Genomic DNA, 27,666 nt, shown 5'->3' with positions numbered 1-27,666 from the left:
AGTAATTAAAAAAAAATATTGTCCCTGATTTTACTGAATATTTTAACTGTTCTTTCAATATCGGCTGTGAAAAAACTTATTTTTCAGACTGACAGTCATTGACAGCTATTGACAAAAAAACTGATGGTCATTTATAGGAATGTTTTCCAAAGTACCTGATGTACAATGATAAAAAGTAAACTGTTTCAAAATACTACATATTTGGTGCTGTGCATCAAAAGGCTTTACAATGGTCATGTTTTTGAACCTGAAATTTCACTTCCCAGGATTGTTCCTAAAGAAATAAATCAATGTGCAGGATATACATACAGGTATATCTACTGCCACATTGCTTGAAAATCGTAAAGACCTGGGAGAAGAAACTCTAGATGTCCGACTATAGGGGTTAGTGAACTGCACTCGTGGTGTATCTATAAGATAAATGCATCCATGAAGTAGTGCATGTGATGTGCATGCACATTCACGTCCGTAAATATAAAGACACTGCAATTACTAATTATAGTACTATATAGTGATATAGTACTATAGTTTCTGAACTATAATCTAAAAAACTATATATATATTCATAAAAATATATATGCACATAACCTATACAAAAGACAAAGGGATAAGGGGAAAGAATGAAGATTTCTATACCAGAATGTTAGCAGTTATCACTGGTTATTGAAATTAAGTGCTATTGTTTTCTTACTGGGGTTAATATGTAGTTTATAAAATGTCTACATGGCTATACACTATACAGGATAAAATACTTTAAAAAACACACAGCATCATATTTTTGTGAAAAAGGACAAATTATTCAGTTTGAAAACCTATGGTTTTGTAATGATTTGATAAAGATGCTTTGGAAACAAATGTTAAATAATTTTTTTTTAATGTAAATATACAGCCATTCATTGCTAAATTTATCTTAGGGATATACATTTATTTTTTAAATAAAAGCATTTGGGTTGTTATTTAACACTGGAACAAGTTACATTTTAAAAGTATGCAAATAAATATGGAGATAAAAATGATAAATTATGTACTAAATTATTTCTGCATCAGTACTGGGGCCAATGGAAGCATTTTGTTTTAAAGTGTAAACAATCTTTTTTTAAGTTTTCATTTAAATTCCAGTGAGGTAACACGCAGTGTAATATGAATTTCAGGTGCACAATATAGTGATAACACTTTCATACAACATCCAGTGCTCATCACAAGTGCCCTCCTTAATCCCCATAACCTACTTCACCCAACCATCAGTTTGTTCTCTATAGTTAGGTGTCTGTTTCTTGGTTTGTCTCTTTTTCCCTTTGCTTGAGCACACTTAAGCTTAAACTGAGTAGCTAACATATACAAGTTTTGAGGAATACTTATTTCCAAATAAATCAATTCTGAAGAAGTTTCTACTGTGGTTACTAGGAGTTAACACGTTGGGAATGAAAGATATAATTTGATTTGGTTTATAATGTGTTTGCTTATAAAATGATCTTTTTTTTCATTCCTGAGAATGTAGGAAAACTGAACTCCATATATGCCTAAGTCAAACTTGGAATTAACCGAAACATAAAGACTCTAGAAACTTACAAAACTGTTGTACTACCTTGAGGCTCATAGGCTTTTAAACCTTAACAATCTATTTTGGAAATCTAGGTATCTGTCTGCTGTTTCTCTGCTACCTCTCTGCCATATTCATTAAATAGTACTTCAAAGGAGATGCTATAGCAAACTGCACAGACTCCTTTTCCTATAGTCAAAAGAAACTGATATTTAGACTACTTTCGGACATACGTTATTAAGAGTGACCTAGTGATACGAGGAAACAGAGCATATCTGGTTTTGACATCTAAATTCAGTAAATAGACTTACTGAGGTTTTATCACTCAGATGACTTGGATTTTAGCACCATTTTAGGTTTCAACATTTAAAATCAGGATATGGTTGGGCTACAGGGGAAGGTCACGGTTTTGTGCATGGAGAGTGCAGTGCAGATAACCATCACAGGGTTGATGGGGCTTTGCAACTGTCCAGATTTAGGGTGATGGGTGTATTTACGCTATACAGGAATAAATCTAAAATCTTAAAAACAGCACTGGTTTAAAAGATAAGAAGAGAAAATACTTGGGTTTAAGTGTTAATTTCACAAGCCTTCTAACTGTAAGTACCTAATTTACCTTTCCGGATATAAAATTCACTTTCTGTAAAATTAATCGTTTGGGACCGGATACTCTCTCTGATTCTTTCTGCTATGTAACTATCTGGTTGGTTCATTATGAGGCCAAAATTTAAGTGTCTGTTCTTTTATATTATCATATCTATTTCATTAATATAAATAGGGTATATTTATATTATATCTAGAAATATATATTTCTGGAATGTATTTCTAGAAGTATTATACCTGGTCTAGAAATTCCTACTCTGTTTGCCCTGGCATTGCATTTATTAAAATTTACAGTGTGTGTGTGTGTGTGTGTGTGTGTGTGTGTGTGTGTGTAAGGAGACAGGGACAGAAAGGAGATGAAGGAAGAATAGAGGGTAGGAGAAAGACAACGAAAGAGGAAGGGAGGAAAGAAGGTGGGAGGAGATTGAGAGAGAAAGAGACAGAGAAAGCACTCTAAGAGCAAGCCTGGGAAAGAGAGATAGACACAAACTGTATTGAAAAGTTCATTAAACCAGAGAATTTGCCCAGCAAAAAGAATCATAAGGATGATCTAATCTAGGAGGCTAGGAGGATCTTTCAGACAAGATCAAGTGCTATTGTTTTACTGTATGTTTCTCCCACGTATACTGACGTGTTTAAAAGAAAATATTAGTAACTTTCTATCAACTTAGTTATTTTTAACTTGTTAGTCATAATTCCTGTATCTTTGAAAAAAACAAGATACATTTTAAAGGAGAAACTAAATTTTTAAGTAAAAGTCCCTTGGAGAAGGAATACAATGATTATTGTTAATATTGTTTCTAAGAGAAAGTGCAATAACCACTGATAAAAGATACAAATGTGATAGGGCTCCTGGGTGGCTCAGTTGTTTAAGCGTCTAATTCTTGGTCTCAGCTCAGGTCAGGATCAACCCCCTGACTGGACTCTGTGCTCACGGTGTAGAGCCTGCTTGTAATTCTCCCTCCCTCTCTCTCTGCGCCACCCCCCCCCCCACTCACTCTCTCTCTGTCTCTCTCAAAATAAACTCTTTTTTTAAAAAAGATACAAACATGAGTCGGATTCATTGGGTTATTATACTATTCCCTATATGTGTTAAGCACTTTAAATATTCTGCCATCTTCCTGATCGATAAAATCTACATTAAGGAAGAGATAACCCACAGAGTAACACATATTATTGCCCTGTGTAGATGACTTGTCCCCATCTTATTATATTTGGGTATGACATATTATGAAAGAACACTGTGTCCCACATCTGGGGCCTAATTAACGCAAGTCATGAGATATTTCAACTGTATCCACTCTTAATGCATATCACAGACTGCATGGACTGTTTGAGAGGAGCATAATAAAGAAATTTAAATGCAACTTTGCGTTTATGTTCATTTAGAAATAAATGTTTAAGTATACTTAGAAATGCTGAGAGGGGCACCTGGGTGCCTCAGCAGGTAAGGGTCTGACTCTTCGTTTCAGCTCAGGTCATGATCTCACAATTTGTGAGACAGAGCTCCATGTGAGGCTCTGCACTGAGAGCACAGAGCCTGCTTGGGATTCTCTCCCTCCATACATACACACAATGGAATATTTCTCAGCCATAAAAAAGAATGAAATCTTGCCATTTGCAACAATGATGGAGCCAGAGAGTATAACGCTAAGCAAATTAAGACAGAGAAAGGCAAATGCCATATGATTTCACCCCTATGTGGAATTTACGAAACAAAACAAAATGACATAGGGGGAAAAAAGAGAGAGGCAAATCATAAAGCAGACTCTTAACTATAGAGAACAAACTGATGGTTACCACAGAAGAGGAGGGTTATGGGTTAAATAGGTGATGGGGGTTAAGGAGTATACTTGTTGTGATGAGCACTGGATATTGTAGGAAAAGTATTAAATCACTATATTGTATACCTGAAACTCAGATTTACAGTGTATGTTAACCTACTGGAATTTAAATAAAAGCTTAAAAAATAAACTATACTTACTATGGCATTAAAATGATAACATACATATTTTTAAGGTAACAAAGATACTTAACCTTCTTAAGTCAGGGCAACAAAGAGGCAGATAAGGGGTGATAAGTCATTCAAAGTGGAATTCTTTTATAAAGTTGAGATTCTTAAAAGGATCCAAACACATGTGATCGTATCCCCTAAACTATAATGAAAGGAATAATGAACTTCCTATTCTCCAAGAACAGCAGAATCAGAAAGGGGTTATTACCAAATGGAGAGAAGAGTGACATAAACAGGGCCAAATTTCCAAGAGTAAAACAAATGTCAATATTTAGGTATAATATTTCACTTCATATTTTCAATGATGGTATGCATAAGAGTTGTTAAATCCTTACATTTCCTTTAGAGATAACAACATGTTGCCAACAACAAGCAAGCCAAGGAAGATTAAATTGTGCTTGGAAAACGTAACTGAGTAGAGAAAAAGAAAAATGTTTATATTTAAATTTTTAAAAATCACTAAAATCAATTAAATTATGATTGCAAACTGCAAATGTGACACACGCTTCCAATATAAGAACAGATACAGAAAAGATGTGTAATTGTCATCTCCCCTGAATATCCACAGTGATCATCCTAGAAAATGATTATCCATTTGAGTTATCAATTGGGATAAAATGAGGGAAGTTTATGTAGCAATCGTGTGATTAAAAGGAAAAATGTACATTTTAATTGTTGTTGTACAATCTCATCCCCGTTAGCTAATACTGAAATTTCTTTAAATTCGGATCACCTAAGTTGGGGTTAATTATTTATAATGAGAAAAGGAACTATTACATACGAGGATTTCAAATAATACTCATGCTTAGATATCAAGCTGTGTACCTTTTTCCAAAGGTGCTCGTGAACATTGTTATTGGTCAAGGGAGCTATAATGACTGCACGGAGGACCTCATGTCTTGCAGTTTGACACTCCCTCAGAATTCAAAGGTAGGCATCCTAAATGTTTCACCAATAGGGACATTTCCTGAAATCTTCTCTTCAATACCAAGAAGAAAGTGGAATAAAAGTTGGGTAGGCTCACCCTCAGATCAAGACAGCTAGGGATTTGATGAAAACACCTAAGCCAGAGACTCGGCTGAATTTCATTCCACCTTCCAAATACCCACATGGGATTACTACTTACACTGAGGATCCTAAATGAAACCGCAAACTAGACGGTCTGTTGACATTACGTGTCCCCTTCCGAATTCCTCTCTTTTCTTTTTCTAGACATGTAGCTTTGTTCTCTCATGGTGTCCACCACACATGTCACAGGTTCTCGGCTTTCATGTTTCTACATCCTCCACCTTGTCACAGGTAAAGACCCCACTTCCTGAGGTTAAGGGCATAGGTTCTGGCACTGAGCTCAACTGCTTTAAATTCCAGCTTCAAACGGCTGGAGTAAGTTATGAACTGATCTATACCTGAAATTTTCAATCTGGAAACTAGAAATAAAAACAGTACTTCCAATGGGTCCTAAGCTCAATTATGTATTCAAATAACTTATAGCACAGGGACTTAATTATCCGAAACATCAACCTCATTGTAAAAGAACTTATTAACCCAAAGAAATCTCTGAGAGAATGCAAAGTAAAAATTCGTTTTATCAGTGAATCCTAGTTCTATGACTAACACCATGTTAAAACTTATCTGAGGTACTTCTGAGTTTCTCAAGAGTAAAATCGGCAATGTGTGGAATGAAGATCCTGATCATCAATTATGTATCACCACTGCAAGTTTCGTAAGTGGGACCCACTATACGTAATATAAAAACAATGAGTTTTTACATGACTGAGCACTTGAGAGCTATAAAGTATGACTATCCCAAAGTAGACAGCCTCCAACACTCTGTGTCTCCAACACAGAGGTCATGTTATTTGGTTACTGCTGATTCATTTAGTAAGAACTTCGTCTTCTTGGGGTTCTCTACTATTTCATGGTGACTTCACTCAAAGAAAAAATTCGACTACCGTACTTATTTTGAAACTTATTTCCTAAATTCCCTGTAATGTCATATTTGCCAAATCCAGTGACCATTCTTCAGCACCATTCTATCAGACCTCACAGCAGCATTGGATAGATTTATTAAACTACGCTCGGTATTTTCTCCAAGTGTTTGGCCTGCACTTTTCTGACACTCATTCAGTTCACTCTTTATTAGACTACTCTGTTGGCTTATCTTTCTCAGCCCATCCTTCAAATACACACATTTCCTAAAGTGTTGTCATTGACTTTTCTTTTTATTCTATTCCTGAGTGATTCTGCCTAAGTCCATAGCTTCAACTGTCACTTTAATGCTGAAGGTGACTACCTTCATCTACTTTCCTGTAAGCCTGAGATTCACATCTTAGTTGGGGGCCCCTGGGTGGCTCAGTTGGTTAGGCGTCTGACTCTTGATTTCGGCTCAGATCATGATCTCATGGTTCATGAGATTGAGTCCTGTGTCAGGCTTAGTGCTGACAGCAAGAAGACTGCTCGGGATTCTCTCCCTCTCTCACTACCCCTCCTCTGTTCTCTCTTTCACTCTCCCCTTCTCTCTCAAAAGATATAATAATAATAATAATAATAATAATAATAATAATGCATATTTCTAGTTATCTCCTAGCGATCCCCACATGGATATGCCATCAGTGCCCAAAACTCAGCTTGTTCAAAACAAGTTAACATTACTTCTCATATTTGTCCTTCTTCCTATAGCTATTATCAATGACTATCCAGAATATCCAGAATTTATGTCTTTGTTAATGCCTTGCCTGTTCTTGGAACTGTCAACACTAAACACTTCTCTTGCTCCTTCTGGGTTTCTTGTTCCACTGCTTTAGACTCAGACTTTTAGGCCTTCCTTTGCTAGCTCAACCCCTAGAGTCCTCTCTTCTCTTTGTGTGATGAAGTTATAGGCCACCCTCCATCCATTACCAAGCCTCCTGAACCCTATTTTGGGATGGGAGTTGGCTTTTAATTGCTTGGGATGTGTCAGGTCGAATAAAATTTTCTATTAGTCTATATATTTAGTACTATTGGGGTAATATATTTTAAAATTAATTTAAATTTTTGCGTGTTTTCAGTTATTTTTAACGCCAGATTTATGGAGACCTACTGTCAGAAATTAAAATTCACACTCTTTAGGTGCATCTATGACATTTGACAAATGGATGTAGTCATGCAACCTCACCACAATCAAGATACAGAGTATTTCTGTCACCATAAAAAGTTCCCTGGGGTCACTTTGCTGTCAATACTCTCCCTACCAGCCCGAGGTAACCACTGAGCAGATTTCTGTCCAGCTTTTAATTTTTTTTTCAACTAAAGTTTTACTGGATCAAGGCATAGAAAAAAAATGTAACGAAGCTTTTAAAGGTGCACGGTTAAAATCTTGTGTTCGAGAACTTAATAATAACGTTCCTGAACAATTAAGATCTTAACACTAATAATACTTTCCAGAAGCCAGGAATTGTGCTAAAAGCTTTGCATGAATTATGATTATGTCACTTAACTAGTACAACTGTATGTGATAGGACTTTTGTCACAATTTTACTTATTGGAACATTTGTACAGGGCATAGAACTAGTAAGTGGCTGAGATTGGTCTGTCTTCCAAAATTTATAATCTGAAATACTTAGTCATGAAGTGACTCTCTCTCTTCTCTTTCTCTCGCACAAACACATACACACCCTTAACTCTTATTTAATGCTTTTGTTGCCCCAACATTCTTCCTTTTTAACATTTCCTCCTTTTTCTTATCTAATTGCATCATCTCCTCTTTGGCCTTTTTTTTTTTTTTCATACTTTAACTTATTTCCTTTTGACCCAAACTTAAACTACAATATAGTCATTTTTAGTCTTTAATCTTCTTTTGGGATTTCCTTCTGATTCTCATTCCTTTACTCTGAATTGGCCTATCAACCTCCTTCACATTCTTCATGACCTTATAACCTATAACCATGATCTCCCCATCAGTGATGTCACATAATTAATTAATCTAATCACTCTTACTTGTTACCATTTTCCTTGCCATTAAACTTTGCCTTTCCCACTATTAGTTCTCTTTCTCATCCTTACTCTCATGCCCCATACCCCATCTCCTCAAGCCTTCATACAGGCTACTAGAAAGAAACTATCCTCTGTCAAATAACATCCTTCTCTTCAGTTGAACTGTAATCTAATTTAAATTCCCTTAGCAATTATCTTCGGTGTAGCATTATTCATGCCAACTTACCCTCTTTCATGTGAAACCTACTTATCTTTCATGCCAACACTTCTATATTACAATGGTTTTATTATAGATATAAAAGTATAGAGCTTTAAGTGAGCAAAGAGGAAGAAAATGATCTGAAAACAATCATACCTTATTTTTAACCATGAGCCAATGAATACTTAGTATTGTGTGCAAGTTAATACTAAATAACTTGATTACTAACTTATTACATATAATCCTTTCCTTTCAACTCAAATGATTTAAAAGTATTTTAATCCTAACTTTATCATTCAGAGTTATACTTTGTTCATCTCCCTGCAAATCTTCAATATTTAAAAAAATTTTTTTTTCAACTTTTATTTATTTTTGGGACAGAGAGAGAGAGAGAGCATGAACGGGGGAGGGGCAGAGAGAGAGGGAGACACAGAATCGGAAGCAGGCTCCAGGCTCTGAGCCATCAGCCCAGAGCCTGATGCAGGGCTCGAACTCACAGACCGTGAGATCGTGACCTGGCTGAAGTCGGACGCTTAACCGACTGCGCCACCCAGGCGCCCCTGCAAATCTTCAATATTTAAAAGTTTTCCATCCATCACTGACACTTAAATGTCTTTTCAGGAAAAAAAAAAAAAGTATAGCAAAAATTATTCTCTTCTTCTGAATTTTAAATGTCCTGACTTTATCTTCTGATTCTTGATCTTAGTTGTGTATCTCCTGGCTCCTTTCATACTTTGTTTCTTCTTACTCTTCTGTTTTAGTTCAAAATCACCTCTTCAGAAAGACTTCCTGGATCCCTCCATCAAAAATACATGCCTTCCCACCCCAGCTGTGCTAAGCACAGAGGGTTTTAAATAATAGAATTATAACAATCTAAACTTACCTTGTTTAGTGACTATTAGCTCTCCCAAGAGTATAATTTCCATGATGGGAGAGACCTGTTATGCCCCCAGCACCTAGAATAGGCCTGGTATATGAAAATGTTTAGTAGATACTTGTTGAACAAATGAATTTTTCAGATGTGAAATACTTTTATAACACTAGAGTAAGAATTTCAGGAATAACTTCCTTTATATAAGCAAATATGGTAGAGGACACTTTAATATGTCGTTATGATACCTAGAGAATGATTTGAGTCTAACATAGTCAAGTTGACAGATTATTGGGCTATTTTACAGAGATTTTAATAGTCTCTGCTTCGGAATTTTATTCCTATTTTATTTTTATTTTTATTTTAAATAATGACTCAATTTTATTATTATTTACATTATACATCTGTCTGGAAAATGAAATCTTTGGTATAACTTGATTTAGTAGTAATAATTAATAGGAACTATCATCTTTTTACTTTCTAGTATGTTGAAAATTCTGTGACAAGTTCCTTACATATATTATTGCTTTCAGTTTTTAAAAAAAAAATTTTTTTTCAACGTTTATTTATTTTTGGGACAGAGAGAGACAGAGCATGAACGGGGGAGGGGCAGAGAGAGAGGGAGACACAGAATCGGAAACAGGCTCCAGGCTCTGAGCCATCAGCCCAGAGCCTGACGCGGGGCTCGAACTCCCGGACCGCGAGATCGTGACCTGGCTGAAGTCGGACGCTTAACCGACTGCGCCACCCAGGCGCCCCTCAATTTTTTTCAAATTACAAAAAAAAAAAATCAAAATAAGTGCTTGTAATTTCTGTTAATAGCATTATTCAGTTAAATGGTTGCATACGCATTCATTATTCAACATTCATGGTAACATCCTTTTCACTGCTACAAATAATGCCTTAGTGAAACTTTCGTACATATATTTTTATCTGAGCTCATTTCCAACAGAGCAGAAGTTTGTAAATATTTTTAAGGCTCTTGATTTCTATTGAAAAATTACTTTTTAGGAAGATTATAGTAAATTATGCTGCCACTCTTATATCACACTCTCACCAGCATTAAAGCATTGTTTTCAAAAATAGGTGAAACATAGTATCTCATTTTTTTTAAGTTATCTATTTGGTTATGATTGGAATAAAATGTGGGATTTTTTGGAATAAAATTTTTTTTATACATTTACTGTCCACTAAATTTCCTGTTTGGTGAAACGTCTGTACATCTTCTGCCCATTTTTCTGTTAGAGTTTTACAGAGTACATAGTTTATTTGTCAAAGTGATTCAGGCATTAAGGCTCTTAATACTCCGAGTTGCTGCAAATATGTTTCCCAGTGTGCTGTTTGCCTTCTAATTTGTTTATGCTGATTTTAATCTTCTGAAGTTTATACCTGCCAAGGTATAACTTGACTTTTAGTCAAGTCTCTCTTTTTAAATTTCATTACTTTTATTTTTAGAAAGGCTTTCTCTTTTCAGAGAAAAACTTTTTCATGCTTTTATTAAAATATAATTAACCCTTTAATCTAACTGCAGCCCAGAGTTATATCCCTAGTGAGTGACAGAACCCGGATAAGAATTGAGACCTATCTGATTTCAATGTTCTCGCTTTCTACCCAGCTCTGTTGTCCCAGAAATGGTAATGCTCAACAGTACAGGTGCAGCAGTTCTGATGCCCAGGTCTGTGTGACAGCTACGTCCTAAACTAGAAGTCACAAACTCGTATATTTGTAATGCATATAACAAAAATAATTCTGTATTATAGACTGGATGACTAAAATGCCTGGGCTTCAATACACTTGACTCAAAATAAAAATTCTGGTTTCTAATGTATTTTATAAAACAATTTAAAAAATAGCTTCACTTACATCATGCTTACAATGTACCAGACACAGTTTTTAAGTAACTTACAGTTTATATATTAATGAATTTAATACATACAATAACCCTTTGATACGGTATTATTATCTCTGTCTTAGAGAAGGGGTATCTGAGGAATCTACAAAGAGTAACTTTCTCAGGATCACGCAGCACAGGAGTGGTGGTGCTGATCAGGGAGTCTAGTTCCAGAGTCTGTGCTCTAATACTGCTTCTCAGACTAACGTTTCTTACAGGAACACATATTTTCCCCAATAACTGAAATTTTCAGAAAAGAGAGTTAAGGTAGACAATAGGCCAAGGTAAAATAGAATGCTAAGGTATTTAGAGTGCACGAATAATGCTTTGAGAATTCAGCAGTAACTTCTTAAATTCAGGCTGTATCTTCCAAGGCGGATGGAATTTTATATCCATAAAGCATTAAAAAACAGTGCATTCCAAACCTCAATTTAAGTGAGATAGCTGAAACCCAAAGATCTCCAATTACGTGTCTAGGATCACACACCTCAGTGGAAAGACCGAAGCTAAAACTAGGTCTCTTGATTCCTGTTCAAATCTTCTTTCCAATTTCCCTCCCACCACCCGAGGAAGAACTACTCAAGACCATTCTTATTTCACGTTTGGGCATTCCAACTGTTTCACGTTTCAACAGCTTTCTTAACTCTCTTCTTTTATATTTGAGTATCTATAGGCTTTAGAAAATTAGTCTTAGTATTATCCTTTATTAATAGGAGTTTTCACATAAGATGTGGTATGTTTTTATATATATGCACATATACAGGCACCTATGTCATTTCATTTGATTTTTTTTTTTTTTTGGTTAAAATATCACAATATTACTTAATAAAATGTTAAACTTAAACTTACATAAAATATTCCAGGCTGCTGTGTCGAGAGTACTGATCATATAGTTGACACTCCATGCCTCTTTAGAAACTGATTTACGTCTTCTTTTTTTTTTTAATGTTTATTTATCTATTTTGAGGGAGAGAGAGTGAAAGGGGGTAGGGGCAGAGAGAGAGGAGAGAGAGAACCCCAAGCAGGCTCCAAGCTAATAGCGCAGAGCCTGACGTGAGGGGTGGGGCTTGATCCCATGAATCAGGACATCATGACCTGAGCCGAAATCAAGACTCAGATGCTTAATTAACTGAGCCACGCAGGCACCCTGATTCACATTTTATGGCAAAATTTCAGTCTACTAGAGAGTTATGTTTTTCACGACTGAGCAAACCTTAAATATCTATATCTTAGACTTTCATCAATAATACCGAGTCCATTAAATATAGGTAGGAAACAATCAATGCACAAAAAGTACCTAAAAATGGGTAGAATGTGAGTGTAATGATAAGACTGATAATGAATCAATGACTAAAAGATTCAGGGAAATTTCAGTAACAGCTTATATGTGTGTTTATATGTGTACATATTTATAGATTTATTAAATTTCCCCCACAATTAATGTTACTTCTCTTTCCCTTTTAAGATATAACACAAGTAGAACAAGATGTCAAGTGAAAGCACATGGCATTTAAAACATGTCATATATGCCATGCAAATGTGAAAACAATTAAAACGAAGGTTTGCAATAATATATCTCAATGGGCAACGTTCAGAATAATCACAGAAATAAAACAAAAAAGAGAAACTGTTTTCATGCTAAAAATAATACTGTAATTGTGTTAATTTTGAAAAACTTGCCTTAGCTAACCCTAACAGGAAGTGAAGTAATAATTTTATTAAGAATTATAGAATACTGGGGCGCCTGGGTGGCTCAGTCGGTTGAGCGGCCGACTTCGGCTCAGGTCATGATCTCACGGTCCGTGAGTTCGAGCCCAGTGTCGGGCTCTGTGCTGACAGCTCAGAGCCTGGAGCCTGTTTCGGATTCTGTGTCTCCCTCTCTCTCTGACCCCCCGTTCATGCTCTGTCTCTCTCTGTCTCAAAGATGGATAAACGTTTAAAAAAAATTTTTAAGATATATAGAATACTAACTGAACTTATTGTAGAAATAACTTCACAATTTATACATATTCAAATCAGTGTGCTGTATATCTCAAAGGAATACAATGTTTGTTTATTTAAGGAATCTCCATGTAACCTAGGGCTTGAACTCAACAACCCAGAGATCAAGAGTCCTGTGCTCCACCAACAGCCAGTCAGGCATCACCTCAAACTAATCCAATATTATATGTCAATTATATCTCAAAAGAGTTGGAAAGTTTTTTAAAAAATTAAAAATAAATTTTTAAAAATTAGAAAATAATTATAATCACAATGCAAAGTATGTGTTAGTTATTCCCAATTGTGTTTTTATTAAGAAGCGCTTAAAATCTATTCAACTTGAACTGTTAAGCTTTTCAAATTACCATTAAGACCTGGCAGACCAATGGGCCAGTCTGAAATCGTAATTTTTTTAACATATTTTCTAAAACTTTTGATGTAGCACAGAACCAACTATAATAATGTAATAACTGGTTAATGTAATAATATAATAATTGGTATTATAATATAATAATTTACCTAAGGAATTAGTAAGAAATATGGCCGAAAAAAACATTTGTTGTTTTTGAGATCTCCTTAGGAGTAAAACATATATTACACAAGCACTAAGACTGCTAGATGCCCTAGACCAGCTCTGGAAGTAATTCTGGCAACATTGTAGTTCACACTTGAATTTAAAAACATGAGCAGATGCTGTTTTATGGAACTTACCAAATAGTATTTTTAAAATCTCTTTTGTATCATTAGCTCTCTTTCAAATGGTCTCTAAGATCTGTTTTACAATTATCTAAAAAAGTACAATTGTCATATGAATTTTTTTTAAGTTTACTTATTTATTTTGAGGGGGGGGAGAGAGAGAGAGAGAGAGAGAGAGAGAGAGAGAGAGAGAGAGAGAATCCCAAGCATCTCCACGTTGTCAGCGTGAAGCCCAATGTGGGGCTTAAACTCTCAAAGCCTGAGATCATGACCTGAACCAAAGTTGGACACTTAACACACTGAACCACTCAGGTGCCCTATCATATAAAATTCCTCAAGAGTTAAGAAGAAAAGTGTAAACCCTAATAAAACTTGCTCTTCTCATTTAAAAGAAACCTGATTTTTATCTGCCAAGGGCTAAACTTAGTGAGTACTTCCTGCTTCAAAATGTGTGGTCAAACTCCATTCCTTCATTCACTGTGTAGAATTATATTGCAATGACTATACTTGGACCCATAATAGAAATAAAGGTCCTTCGACTACGGTATAAAACGCAAAACACACACTTCAACTTAATATGTCAGGAAAATGACTGGCCTTACGAAATTATTTTCCATCACATTTTGGCTCAAAGTATTAATAGGTGGTATTGATTGAGAAAAATAATCAACTTACATATTCATTAAAGATGTGATGATGGTTTAATATACTACATTCTATTGGTCACAGTCTCGAGTCAGTTTTTGAAAAGCTTTAACTTCATCTAACTTTTATTAAACAATTGGAAATCCATCTGAGTTGCTTGTTACAAAATTTACTGTTTTCTCCTCTAAAATTACCTCCTTTTTCTCTGAAGTTCTCATTACCATCTCTATCATTCTTTACTCTCATTTTGTTCTGGAAGGGAATGCACTGGTCCTCATTTTTCTTTAGGCTTTGGAGAGTTTGTGGAATCCTTTATTCAGTGCTAGCGAACACAGACCAAGTCCCCACTTACAGTGTTGAGAGTCTACAGCTGAGAAAGCTCACCCCAGCTTCCTCCCGCCAGAACGAAAGGAAGGATTAATAGCTACAACCGCAGTTTTAAAGTCTGTGCTAAGAAAGACTTCAAATTATGTTTAGATAAAAATTAAAAGAACTTAGGACATGAGATTTGAACCAAGAACATTCTCTTTCCTCTGTAAATTTAACCATTCCACATATGTCCTAGATAGTATTTTTTTCCTAAGAAAAATTGCTTCCATCATCAATCTTCTCCTCTTCCTAAGTTTCAAACTCCCTCAACAAAGTACTTTTCTCTATGCATATCATAGAGATTCCTTTGTTCAAGCTGATGAATTCCCCCTCCCAAAGCTTGGCCTAAGGTCTTTATTTTCCTCCGTGTTTCTCCCCTACCATATTCAGTGGTTCGTTTCTTCCCTATCCTACCATCTATTCTTAACATTTTCCAATCTGTACTGTCAACCACACCTATCCTGAGCTTCCTTCTCCACTTCTTCCTGCATTGCTGCCCACATCCTAAATCTTTTCCACTTGTGAATTCTGAACCCAGAAGCCTTTCGTTAAATCTTATGCATTCTCAGCCTCATCACAGAATGCTCATCTCACCTGTTAGCCTGAACGGAAGCTGCCCCTTCAACAAGAACACTACCTGTCCGAAACAACTTGAGGAGAAACGGCTCAAAATCCTATACTTTAAGTAATAGGGAATCCTGGAAGTGGTAACCAGCATTTTTCTATGTCTGCATTTCTCCTTTCACATGTTTACTATTCTAATTTCATGTAACATTTATCGCTTTTATGTTCATACCATTACTTTCTTGCTGTTACTGTCTACTTCCGCCCTACCTTCCTTCACTCATTCTCTGTCACACTTAGGGCGTCAGTGGCTCTTCAATGCCTATATAAAAATTCTAACATCAAAGTTTGTTGCTTTCGGGGTGCCTGGGTGGCTCAGTTGGCTGAGCGTCTGACTTGGGCTCAGGTCATGATCTCACTGCTCGTGAGTTCGAGCCCCGCGTCGGGCTCTGTGCTGACAGCTTGGAGCCTGGAGCCTGCTTTGGATTCTGTGTCTCCCTCTCTCTTCCGCCCCTCCCCCGCTCATGCTCTGTCTGTCTGTCTCTCTCTCTCAAAAATAAACATTCAAAAAAATTAAAAAAAAAAGTTTGTTGCTTTCCTTTCCTTTCCAAACTGTAGTCCAAGCCCCAATTCAGAAATTCACCCCCAGGATCAAACCCTGTATCTTTCTATTATTTGGAATTGTCTAACATCTGAAAATTCTAAGCATCACTAAATCAATCTCTGAAAATAACACTCTCCACTTGCCTCCATTAGCCTGAATATCTCTATAAATTCCAGTTCTTTCACTAAAGCCCTTCTTTCCCAGTTCATGGAAAACTCTGTATCTGAATGTGATTCAACTGCATGGCGTGATTTCACATGACCAGCATCTTCCCTAATCTCAGACATCACTTTAAACACTTTGCTTGCAGGCCACCCTCAACACCCTCATCCTTTTTCTTTCTCCTCTAACTGCCTGCAAACCTCCAACAATTTGTCTGAAGTGTGCTAATGAATCAATCACACGACCTTAAAGACCATCACGAATTTAAGTTCTTCACGTAAACTATCCTCCTTCTACGTATCTTTGGTGAACTCTCCCTTGTATCCTCCAGGACAGCCACTCTTCATTTTAACTTCCCCAAGCCATTATTAGGAAGCCTAGTCTACAGTCACCCTCATTCTTTTTTCTTTTAGATCTCTCTTCCCTTCTCTTGCATCTGGCTTCCACGGTCCACAACTTCACTAAAACCATTTACACAAACACTGTTATTGGTTAACATTTAACAATAGTTGCCCTTCTCTTGGATTTTTCTGATGAGTATATCCTTCTTGAAACACTTTCCTTTCTTGACCTCTGTTCTTTTCTAGATATCCCACTGTCTTTCAATGGTTCTTTTCATCATGGTTTTCTGGCTCTTGTTCTTCCCTCCTCTCCTTAAATGTAAAAAAATGTTGGTAATCCCAGAATTTTGATTCTTGGCTCTCTTCTTATTCTTCATATACTTCTGGAAATTCCCTTCATTCCAATGGAATCAGTTAAATGCTGATTCCTTATTCTATGTCTCTAGCCCAGACTTCTCTGCTGAGTTCCAGGCCCATACATTCAATCACTTCTAATAGATGTTTATACCTGAATATTCCAAAGGAATATCAAACTCAGTTCATCCTCACACTGAATTCTTAATTTTTTCCTAAAACTTTTCCAACCTATATTCCCTATCTTGATAAAATGTGCCCCCATTTACCTATACATTTCAGTTACCTGAAATTATTCCTCCTTTTCTTGCATCAGTAATATCCAATCAGTATGTAGGTCCTACAGGTTTCACATCTTTACTTTCTCTATTGATACCTTAAGTCACCCCATCATCATCTCTTCACTGATCTGTGAAACAGCCTCATAAATGATCTTTTTGTCTATACTGCTCTTGTCCACTTTTTATATAGTTTCTAAAGTAATCTTTCTAGAAAAAAAAATCCAATCTGTTCCTCTCTTGCTTTACATGTGTCAATATCCTACATGTTCTTCAGAAACCCTCCCCTTCCCACTTTTGCCTAAATTTGTTTGAAGTAATTTTCCCTGAGATGTTGTCTACACATGAGGACAACATCTTTCTAGTTTTTAATGTTTAATTCATATGTTATCTCTTCTATGAAGTCTTTCTTGAACTAATATCCATACTTTCCAGGTGGAAATGATCATACCGTCATTTGTGATCCCATTGTATTTCTACACATATAGATTTCTCACAGCACCTGTAATATTATTGCATTTACTCGTCAGATTCACTCTACAAAAAGCCTACGAGGATAGGGAGCTATTTTGTGTGTCCTGTTATTTCCAGCACCTAGAACAGTACCACATCACATGAGTTCAAGAAATGAGCGTTGAATGAATGTTCGAGATTTAGTTCAAGTGTTACTTTTGCCATAAAGTCTTTTCTGGCCATCTAGTTGAAACAGATTTTATTTGACTTTATAGCTTTGCAGAACATATTGTTAGAATCATCCACACTGGCACCTAAACACAGCATGTTCCCCACATATTATAACTCCTCGGTGATATTGATAGCATGTGTAGGACATGTATTAGGTCTTTAGCGTTCTCCACAGTCTAGCACATTGCAGAACTCATGATAAAAATAAAATACTTTTAAAATTATGTAACATAAAGTTGAAAACAAGGTTTAAGTCTAAAATAAGTTCAAGAATGAAATACGATTAATCTGTTACTTTAATTTCAATGACTAAATACTGTATGCCTATATGTATGTACATATATACATATATTTGGATCTGGAGTTAGTTACCCAGTTATGGAAAAAAATACATATACATATATGTACATATTATGTAAATATTAATCTTTTTATTTTTTATCAATCTAATTGGAGCGGTTGCTGCTAACAGTTGAATATACCACTACCTAAAATAAAAGTGCCTGCAAGATTTAACATTTTGTTATATTAGAGGAAAATGAAAAATTATGAAATGAATAAAAAATAGTAAAGAATTTCTAAAACAAGTTAGATAAATGAAAAAGTAACAAAGAAAAGCAGAAGAGACAGACCTGTATGTCTTCTCCTTGTGGAGTCCACTTCTTCTGTGATCACATCGTGTAATGGACAGACATAGACAAAGGAGATGGGTGTGAGTGGATGTACTCAAGAGGTAAAAAGTGACACTGAAGGAAAGGGCCCCAAATCATTTTGAGAGAGAATCCTGTACACAGTTGCAGGGAAGAAATAATAAAATACATACCATATGCAAAAAAATTAAAAAATAATACGGAGGAATTGATGGAGAATTGGTTAAGCTATTATGGGTTAGCAGAATCAGAAAAATAAAGTTAGTGTAGAAATAAAGAGGATTCAAAAGTTTACAATTATTTATGGACAGCCCCAATCCTGAACACTGATGCTGAAGAAAGATACCATTAGTAAAAACAATGTTACTTGTATGACCATATTGTTCAAGACATTCCTGAGTCCATTTAAAATCTGTGAAAATGCTTTTAGGATTTTTAATTATCATTTAAAGGAAATAACTTAACTGAATCAACTTTTAAAAGAACAATTAAATAGTTCCAACAGATTTCTATACCTTTCAACTATCCCAAATGCATGAGTGCACACATGAAAATAAAGTAGGGCTATCAGGCCAATGTTCCACGGACTTACTTCAGTACAGCAAAATATTATCATAAAAAATATTATGGAGAGTTATCAAGGAGAAAACTCAGTATAAAAGAGTAGCTGAAAGATATGGCTTTACTTAAATATTAAAAATTCCTAATAACCTTAAATTTACACAAACTTTACTTGATCATATTCCCTTATAATACCTATTTATTCAGAATATTATTACACACACCATATAACACATCATTGACAGCTCTATTTAAATTTGCCCATCAAAATCCAATATCTACCGTGATAGATATGGCACACATTTTGGAAATACTTCCTTCTCCTCTACTAGTGAAGTTCAGAAGACATTTTACACAGTGATTGAGAGCAGGAGATATCTGCTAAACTCAGCATTCTAGGAAAAAATTTCTTCCAAAGATATTAGTGAGTTAGTATGATTGACACAGATAAACACTATAACACAAAGCCAAAATCTATTTAATTGCATTCTTAGCTTTGAATCAGGTACCACAAAATTCTTAAATCAAAGCACCCCATTCTCTTCTGCAATAGTTATATCATAGTTTTTGAGTGATATATAGAAAAACGTATTCTATCAAAATATGCTTGGCACATTGACATATTGAAATTATAACTCATAAGAGGATTCTTTCCTATAACAAACTTATCTCTTTTTCTGAAGAGTGAGAAAATGAGAACTTTCCACTAGGAAAAGATTGCTAAGATGACCAAATCTTGTTTTCTTAGAAAAAGGAGAAATTCTAGTATGAATTACAGAGAACTGAAAACGAATGACACATTTTGAAAGTTAGTAATGTCATTTTTATTACTGTTTGAGCACATCTTTGATCTATTCAAAATTGGACACTAAATCTCATCATAATTGCATTACAAACCAGACTATGTTGAGAGGATTGACTATCCTCTCGAAATGTACGCCATACATTAATATGATATATGCCATATTTTGTTTTCCATACCTAGTCCACCCACTTCTCAAAGACAGAAAAATCAGAGATATACTAATAACATAGATTAATTCTGATTTTTATTATATCTTATTTCTCACATGCAAAATTTCTCTATATACATGTTTACCATACTATTAAAATAATTTCCTTGCATGTTAAAATGAAATTGATAGGACTTCGATGAAATGACCGTGTAGGTGAATTCCTTCTCTAAAATAAAAAGTTACTTATTTTTTTTTTGCAGAAAACATAAAAAAACAACAAAAATGCAACTTCTTTCTCTACCTAGCATTTCCCTGTATCTTGAATTACTTTATAATGGCACTGAGGCAATGTTCTTCATGTTATATGGATTCAAAACATTCAAAATTCTTCTCAACTAATTCATCCATTAATTATAGAGTATAACTGAGGCAGGCAGAGTTCGGTGACTTACCCAAGGTCACACAACAAGTTCAGTGGCAGAACCATAAATAGAACAGAGGTCTCCTGATTACCAGGTCAATTTTCTTTCTACTAGATGCTATACGACCCAATAAAAACATGTGAAATAAAAAGCCAAGCAAAGAAAAAACAAAAAATCTTCTCATGGTGGCACCTGATTTGGACATTGTATTATATAGCATTTAATTGGAATATTTCTTAAAAGAGGTAAGTGCTATAATTATACAAGTAGTTCACTGATGCTTTCACTCTTATCAGGAATATGGCAACACTTGGCACCAATAATTTAATTTACAAAAATACAAATTCATATTACATAAAAGGATGAAAATGAAAGATTTGATAATGATCTCACTACTACCTGAAAGTGCCCATTTAATCACTTTTCCATCAGTTATATGAATATGATCCATTAATAAATAGGTCATAACCGTAATTATATTAAAAATCACTTAATTTTAATTAGCAGATAGAACATTCATTTAAGTCATCTCAAAGCATAATTCACAGTTCCACAAAATATATTTTAAAACTTTTTGACATTTTTGTCTTCCTCGTTATTAAAATTTGTATTACATATACTTTGTATTAAAACAGCTTCATTTTAAAAGAGGAACTTATAGTTCAACCTTATCATTTAAGCAGCTATGTCTTATTTAAATGGTAATAAACTGTAAATTCTTATTTCACGTATACTATTAATGAATTGCAGACTTCAGTAAATCTTGAAGAAGCTGAGTACTGCCTCCACGGTTCCTATCTCCCTACAAGTATACTCTCTCTTATGTATCCATTACTGTCATAACTGTGTTTGGTTCATAGTTTTAAGCTTAGAAAGCTAAAGTCTTTGTAGAGAGAATGTACAGTATTTTTTTTTTTTGGTTCATTCCATCATATGAGCCAACAAAGAAGAAATAAAATATTTTCATGTATTACATTGAAATAGACACTTAAAAATATAATGAATACTTCATAAGCCCCATAAAACCATTTCTTCACTTAAGGTAAATTATTTTTGACAAATATTTTTCAATATAGGTGCATCAAGGTGTAAACTTGAAAAAGAATGGGGTTTTAATCAAGCAAAGTAATACAATATCTATCTATTTATCTATCTACATACCTACTAAAGTTGTCTGTATTTGGTTCTGAAAATTTTAAAAATCTACTAAAGATAAATACATAAAATAATTACTTTCATTAATTTATTTGGAAAAAATTAAGTTCATAAGAATGAATGCAATGTCAAATTTTATGCAAAATTTTGTGCAAACCAAAAATTTTCCCTTGCCAATATAATGTATCAACTTTTATTATTTTTTGACTTAATTACCTCAAGTTCAAAGAGAAATAATCATCTGTAATCAACTTCACTTAAAAAGGCATATATATGGGGCCTGTTTATACATAAATGCAGTTTTTACCGAGGGTGTACTTTGTTGATGGTTAAAGTTCTCATTGAACATCATATACCACGGACATAATATTGGTCTTATTATCAGATGTAATTGTACTTGAATAAACACGTGTCCTTCAGGAGTAAGCATTCTGTTAAAAAGATTCCTGGCAATGAAACAGAAGCCTCAAAACTTTAAGAGCATAATAGAACTTTCACTTAATTAAAAACTAATCAGTTATGAGGGCTTTTTAAAAGTCATAGTGTCTTAGAATGTCTCTTTGGGGTCAGGAGAGATACCTTTCAAAATGAAGTCTAAATAAGCAACTATTTAGTAGGAGAGCCTCAATGACACAAAGGTCAGGATGGATCTAGAATGTAAAAACAAAATGTTTATCAAGTTTACTGATTTCAAACTAAAACTGCTCCACTATGACAAAATCTTGTTGAAAAATTCCTCAACCAAGTGATTTGAGTTTATTTTTTAAACTAATTATTACTTTCCATAGTTTTGTTAACAACCATAAAGTTATTGAACCCTTGTAATAACTTCTACCTATTAAAATAAGCACGGTACAATATTTTACAATATTCTGCTATTTTTAAAAGCTCACTAATAAAAATGTTTATCTTTTAAATGTCTTCGTTCTCATTCCTAGCTGTACTGTTTTTTTCTGATTCTGTCCTTGAGGTCTGACACATAATGCAGCTTTAAATACGGAAGAAAAATATGCCCAGAGTATGTATTGAGGGAGCTTAAAATAATTGACTTTCAAACTACATCACACGATCATTAAAAAGACAGTCACTGAATTCCAGCTTGGCCTTATAAGCTTATCTTTATGTTCAGAGGAAACTGATCCAACTTTAAGCAACGGGACGCATAAACCATGAAATTTTACTTTATCGATAGGAAAATACAGTTGTTATCAAAGAATGCTATGTTTACATCTGAAGATATCATTAGTATTTAATTCTGAAATCCCATCAGTTGATGTGTGTTGTATAAAATATTTACTTAGTTTTTACATTACTTTTTTTTCTATCAAAAATAAAATATATTCATTCTACAACAATCCAGAAATTACCAGTCTCTAATACTGCCCAAGAACACAGCCTTGATGCGATTTTCCAGATTAGATGGATTAGACTAGCATCTAACTAGAAGACTAATTTAGATTATTGATTTAGATGGAAAACATTGTCTCTACTATTAAGAAGTGTTAAAATATTAAAAAATAAAGGGAAGCAAAAGTCCCTAACATCAAAATACTCAAAAAATATCAAGTATTAAATTCACTAACAAAATACAACTCTCAATATTTACTTTTCTTAAGATAAACTTCATGGAGTATAATTACAAAGGGAGAAGAAAAAAAAAATCCCTACCTTCACCAGTTACAGATCCATAAAGAATACAATATGGAGATATCCATGTTAGAAAAAATTAAAGGTTAATACATTAACTACATCATATAATATTAAAACTAAGGGTTTATGCATACAAGATGCTATAGTATGCCGCAAAACACAACTTGCAAAATATTGTAACAGTAACCCAACAAAGAAGTTCACTGTCCTCTACTTTCCCAGAGAAGCGCAGACTTATTTTCCAGATAAGAAACAGCAAAGTAAGTAGCATCATCATGGTTTTGGGGTAATTACAATAAAGGGAGCCAGGTCATTTCAAAATTTTCCTAGATATAGTATATTTTACACGTAGAAAATAACAAATCAAGGCAGGTAATCTTTTTATGAATAGTATCAATTAATTATCAAATGTTTCAGAAATCATTTAAAATTGTTATCTCAAAATACATTCTGAACTATTTAAGTCCAAGATCTTTAATTGGAGAAACTATATCAGTTCTAAAACATTCATTCAGTATGACTAACTAAAGTTAGCTTTCCCACCAAAGTTTTTTGTCGGATGAGTTTAAGTAAAATATGAGATACAATATTTTATGTAAAATATGCTCTTTTCTCAGATACATTTCAATCACCATAAGAACAGATAACTCACAAAGTGAAAATAGACGAAAGTTTTTCAGTGTTTAATAATACTGCATTATTATAGATCACAGTATTCTAGTCTAGAATAAGATTGCTCATTGAAAAAATAAACAACAGATTTTCCATACTCAAAAAATCCTGGCTTGTGTTAAGAATGTTTTATTAACTTTATGGTCTAAACAAAATCTAATCCACATTCTACATAAGGAAGATGTTGGTGATTTACACTAAACATTATCCATAAAACCTGAAGTTTAAGATCATTTGTATGATTTTTATATTTTATGCTCATAACTAAGATATTAATGTAATAAATATCATTATGTTTCCCAGGGATCTTCATCTATACTATCAATTAAGTAAGAGATATTGAATATATATCACCCCTTTGGCTGATAATCCCCTTAGGGCAGTCTAGTTTTTCGAGATGTCAAGATTTTTCTTTAAAAAAAAGATACTAATCCATAATACTTACAGTTCATCCAAATATTGGTTAATTTTCTAGCCTACATAATGCCATGTATACCTCTGGTTCTATAGTCTTGGATTTAAAATAAAAATTGCAAATGACTTCTTTACATTGTTAGTATACATCCTAAAAATGAAAACATTTCCAGGTATTATTCTTGCACAGACTTTCATAAAACAGCAACAAAAAATGTAACAATACAGGCTATTGATACATAGCTGACTTTGCATCTCCGATTTGGGTTCAAGTCTTTACAAAATTTTTCTAATACCACAAGTTTACTACAATAGTCTTCTGATGAAGAATCTTTAACAATTAATGGAAGATGGTATCTTAGATTTTACTGAATGAAAATGATGTATTAAACACTGAGTACAATCAATAGATTATTAGCATCATAGATGTATTTAAATATAAAATAAAGGATGACTCCAAACATACATTCCGTACAGCTCATGCTCAAAACATGTCACTGAAATGTAATTGGCCCCACCTGATACCCCCCAATTCCTCTCATTTCATCACTTCAAAGTTTCAATAAGTGAAAAATATTCTTTACATATCCTACCTTACTTATAGAAACAAACAAAAATATTTAAGGACACTAACATTTAGCAGTGTTTACTGCCTTAGCATTCCACATACTTACTCATGACATGTAGGGTGTGAATTTCCAGGACCAGTTTGAATTTCCCAGTAAATAGGAAAATGCACAATTGCCAACAATAGATAACTCTATGTAAACATTTTATCATGACATCAAAGCAAGCACTCTAACTACGTTAATTTTCCTGTACTACACGTGAAGTTTATATTCAATCAGGGGACTAAAGGGATAAAAAAAATATATGCTATATGTGAGAATATACAAATTAATAATATTTAGAGGGCATTTAAAAAATTTTGTGAGATTAAAAAAAAATTTTTTAGCTAAACATTGCATTGCTTCATGACTTTAGTATTCAACATAATTTATTTGCATAGATATATAGGGCCACAAATCTATTTATGTAATCAGAATGATGGCAAAGGAGACAAATAAATAATAGGTTATGACCAAGGATACTCATATCACACAATATAGCAAGGGAAGAGTTTTACAGTAATCATTAATTTTACACCGTTTACCTTTGAATCCCATTAAATGTATTAAGATAATTACTACCCAAATAAACTGTGATTCTTAATTGAAAATTTGAAAAAAAGAAAGATATTTTTCTTACAACTTATAAATACATTTAGATTCCTAAAGTAAATTCCAGTTTATTTTACTAAATTTTCAGTATGTGTTTTACTAAAAGATAATTCACAGACTAAGCCACTTGCACTGTGGCATTTTGGCTTTCTTTCCGGACTTAGGTAACACACTACTTTTTCTCGAAGCAACCTATTCTCCTTAACAGCACTATCACAACTGTGGTAACTTAATCATTAGTATTATTACTTCTCATTTATGTATTTGTGCCAGAATATAAACTCTATGAGGGCAATTGCTGTATCCATGTTGTGTATGCCAATAACTCAGTGCCAACCACAATGCCTGGCATACAACAGAATAGCAGTGAATACTCACTAATAAGTTAGTTTAATTTATACACTGACATAGTTTAAAGCCTAAGTTTTTGAGACCTAAGATGAACTAAGTCACCATTTAAAAATACATTAACACTGTTACTATAGACACAGCCATTCTAATGATAATATCACTATCAAAAACGCCATTTACATCCTAAAATTTTGAATGAAATTTTCAATGTGTACTCTCATCCAATTACTGATTAAAACTAGGACTGATTATTCAGTTTATTGATTACCTCTGCCCTTTACTCCTGGTTCAAGTTTTTGTTTTCTACTTAGTTAATAATACTTCTCCAAATAAGAAAAGAAAGAGAGGAAAATAAAACCGCTTTATTTCAATTCATTCATAGAAATAATGGACTGAAGAGACTACTGAATTCACACAATACGCTACCATTCCTTATTGTAGCAATATTTTTAGCTGCAAAAGTTGTAAGTAAGTCATTGCCAATATCTGGTTTAATGTCTTGACAGTATCATTGGAGCTTTGTACAGCACTTTTTAAGGATGCAAATAATACCTCTCCATTATTAAGGTACTTTAATTAAGTATATTTGTATCTAATTATATATTATATTTAATTATATATTAAATTTAATACATTTAATAAATAAATATATTATATTTAATTATATATTGTGATACCTTTCCATTAAGGTACTTCCATTTGGGTCAAAACCGCCAAATATATAAATGGCCATTTGTGTTTAAATTAGTCAATTCTTCCCCTATAGAAATAATCTTGATGACAAAAAATCTGTTTTTTCCAAACTATGTAGAATTCATTTTCTAAACAAATCTTGAAATAAAGTGTTCACCATCCTAATTAAATAGGTTCTACACACTATGAAGTTCACACCAAAATGAGAAAAAGGAGGTTCAAGAAGCACACACATATTTAAAAAGCATGAAATGCAATGCTTATAGTCTCATGCTTTCAGTGGTTTTCCAAACCCTGACAAACCTGACTCAGATTGGTGCTTCTTTTTCGGCAATGATTTGTCATCACTTATTGTACCATTCACCTTTTTCTGGTCTTCCCATGTGACTTCTAGTACAAATCAAGAAACAATAATCAGACCTTGTTGGAAGTATAGAGAATGTGTGCAAAAAGAGCCTAAAGATACTTCAGGAATATAATTATTTTTTAGGCTTTTGCCCCTATGCTTTTCCATAAACTCTTAGTAATATGGAGTCGATGTTTTAGATACAGGAATGTGACATTTGAATTTCTTTTTTGATTTCAAAATCCAGAGCACCAAAATTTATTCCAGTAAATTCCAAAACATATTTTCAATAAAATGGATGGGGGCCAAAATATATAAAAAAAACTATAATTAAAATGGTTTGGCAAACAAAGTTCTTTTTCCTTGGTTGATATTAAATAACATTAATTTCTTTTAGAAATAAATGTTTTGCTAACCATTGTGCTATTATGGTGAAATAAAATGTTTATATGGAATTAAAATGCAGAGACCTCAAAAGATAATCAAGAGAAAATCTACAAATACATTTTAATATATGATAAGATAAAATTACTATTTTGTTACCTTATTCAGTACTTTCATTAAACCACAGAAAAATTTATGCGCAATGAGGATATTATTTCAATGGGAACTACTAACAGTTTGGTGTCATTGAATATGAGTTACCTGGCTTATCTAAGATTATTCAGAATTATTTGTAGTATTATATAATATTTTTCATTCAACAAATATATATTCAGCACCCATTATAATCCAGGCACGTCTAGGCACTGGGAATATAACCATAAACAAAAAAAGGCAAAAATCCATGCTCTCATAAAGTTTATATT

The 27,666-nt window shown here is 33.7% G+C and overlaps 1 protein-coding gene across 50 annotated transcripts in view; it reads right to left on the bottom strand.

The window, feature by feature from the left end:
* Window positions 1–27,666, bottom strand: part of RIMS2 (regulating synaptic membrane exocytosis 2) — a 604,627-nt gene that overhangs the window by 155,554 nt on the left and 421,407 nt on the right. For 27 of the 50 annotated variants that reach the window (XM_043601572.1, XM_043601575.1, XM_043601571.1 and 24 more), the window contains one exon: window positions 18,400–18,432. The exons of 20 other annotated variants lie outside the window; for them this stretch is intronic. In XM_043601572.1, coding sequence (XP_043457507.1) covers window positions 18,400–18,432 — 33 coding nt within the window. The remainder of the gene's footprint in view (window positions 1–18,399; window positions 18,433–27,666) is intronic. 3 more of the 50 variants (XM_043601527.1, XM_043601530.1, XM_043601556.1) reach the window with 1 other exon arrangement.

The sequence above is a fragment of the Prionailurus bengalensis genome, chromosome F2 (assembly GCF_016509475.1).
Source record: "Prionailurus bengalensis isolate Pbe53 chromosome F2, Fcat_Pben_1.1_paternal_pri, whole genome shotgun sequence".
Taxonomy (NCBI): Eukaryota; Metazoa; Chordata; class Mammalia; order Carnivora; family Felidae; genus Prionailurus; species Prionailurus bengalensis.
The sequence above is the reverse complement of the archived record's forward strand: the minus strand, read 5'-3'. Positions and strand labels throughout refer to the sequence as shown.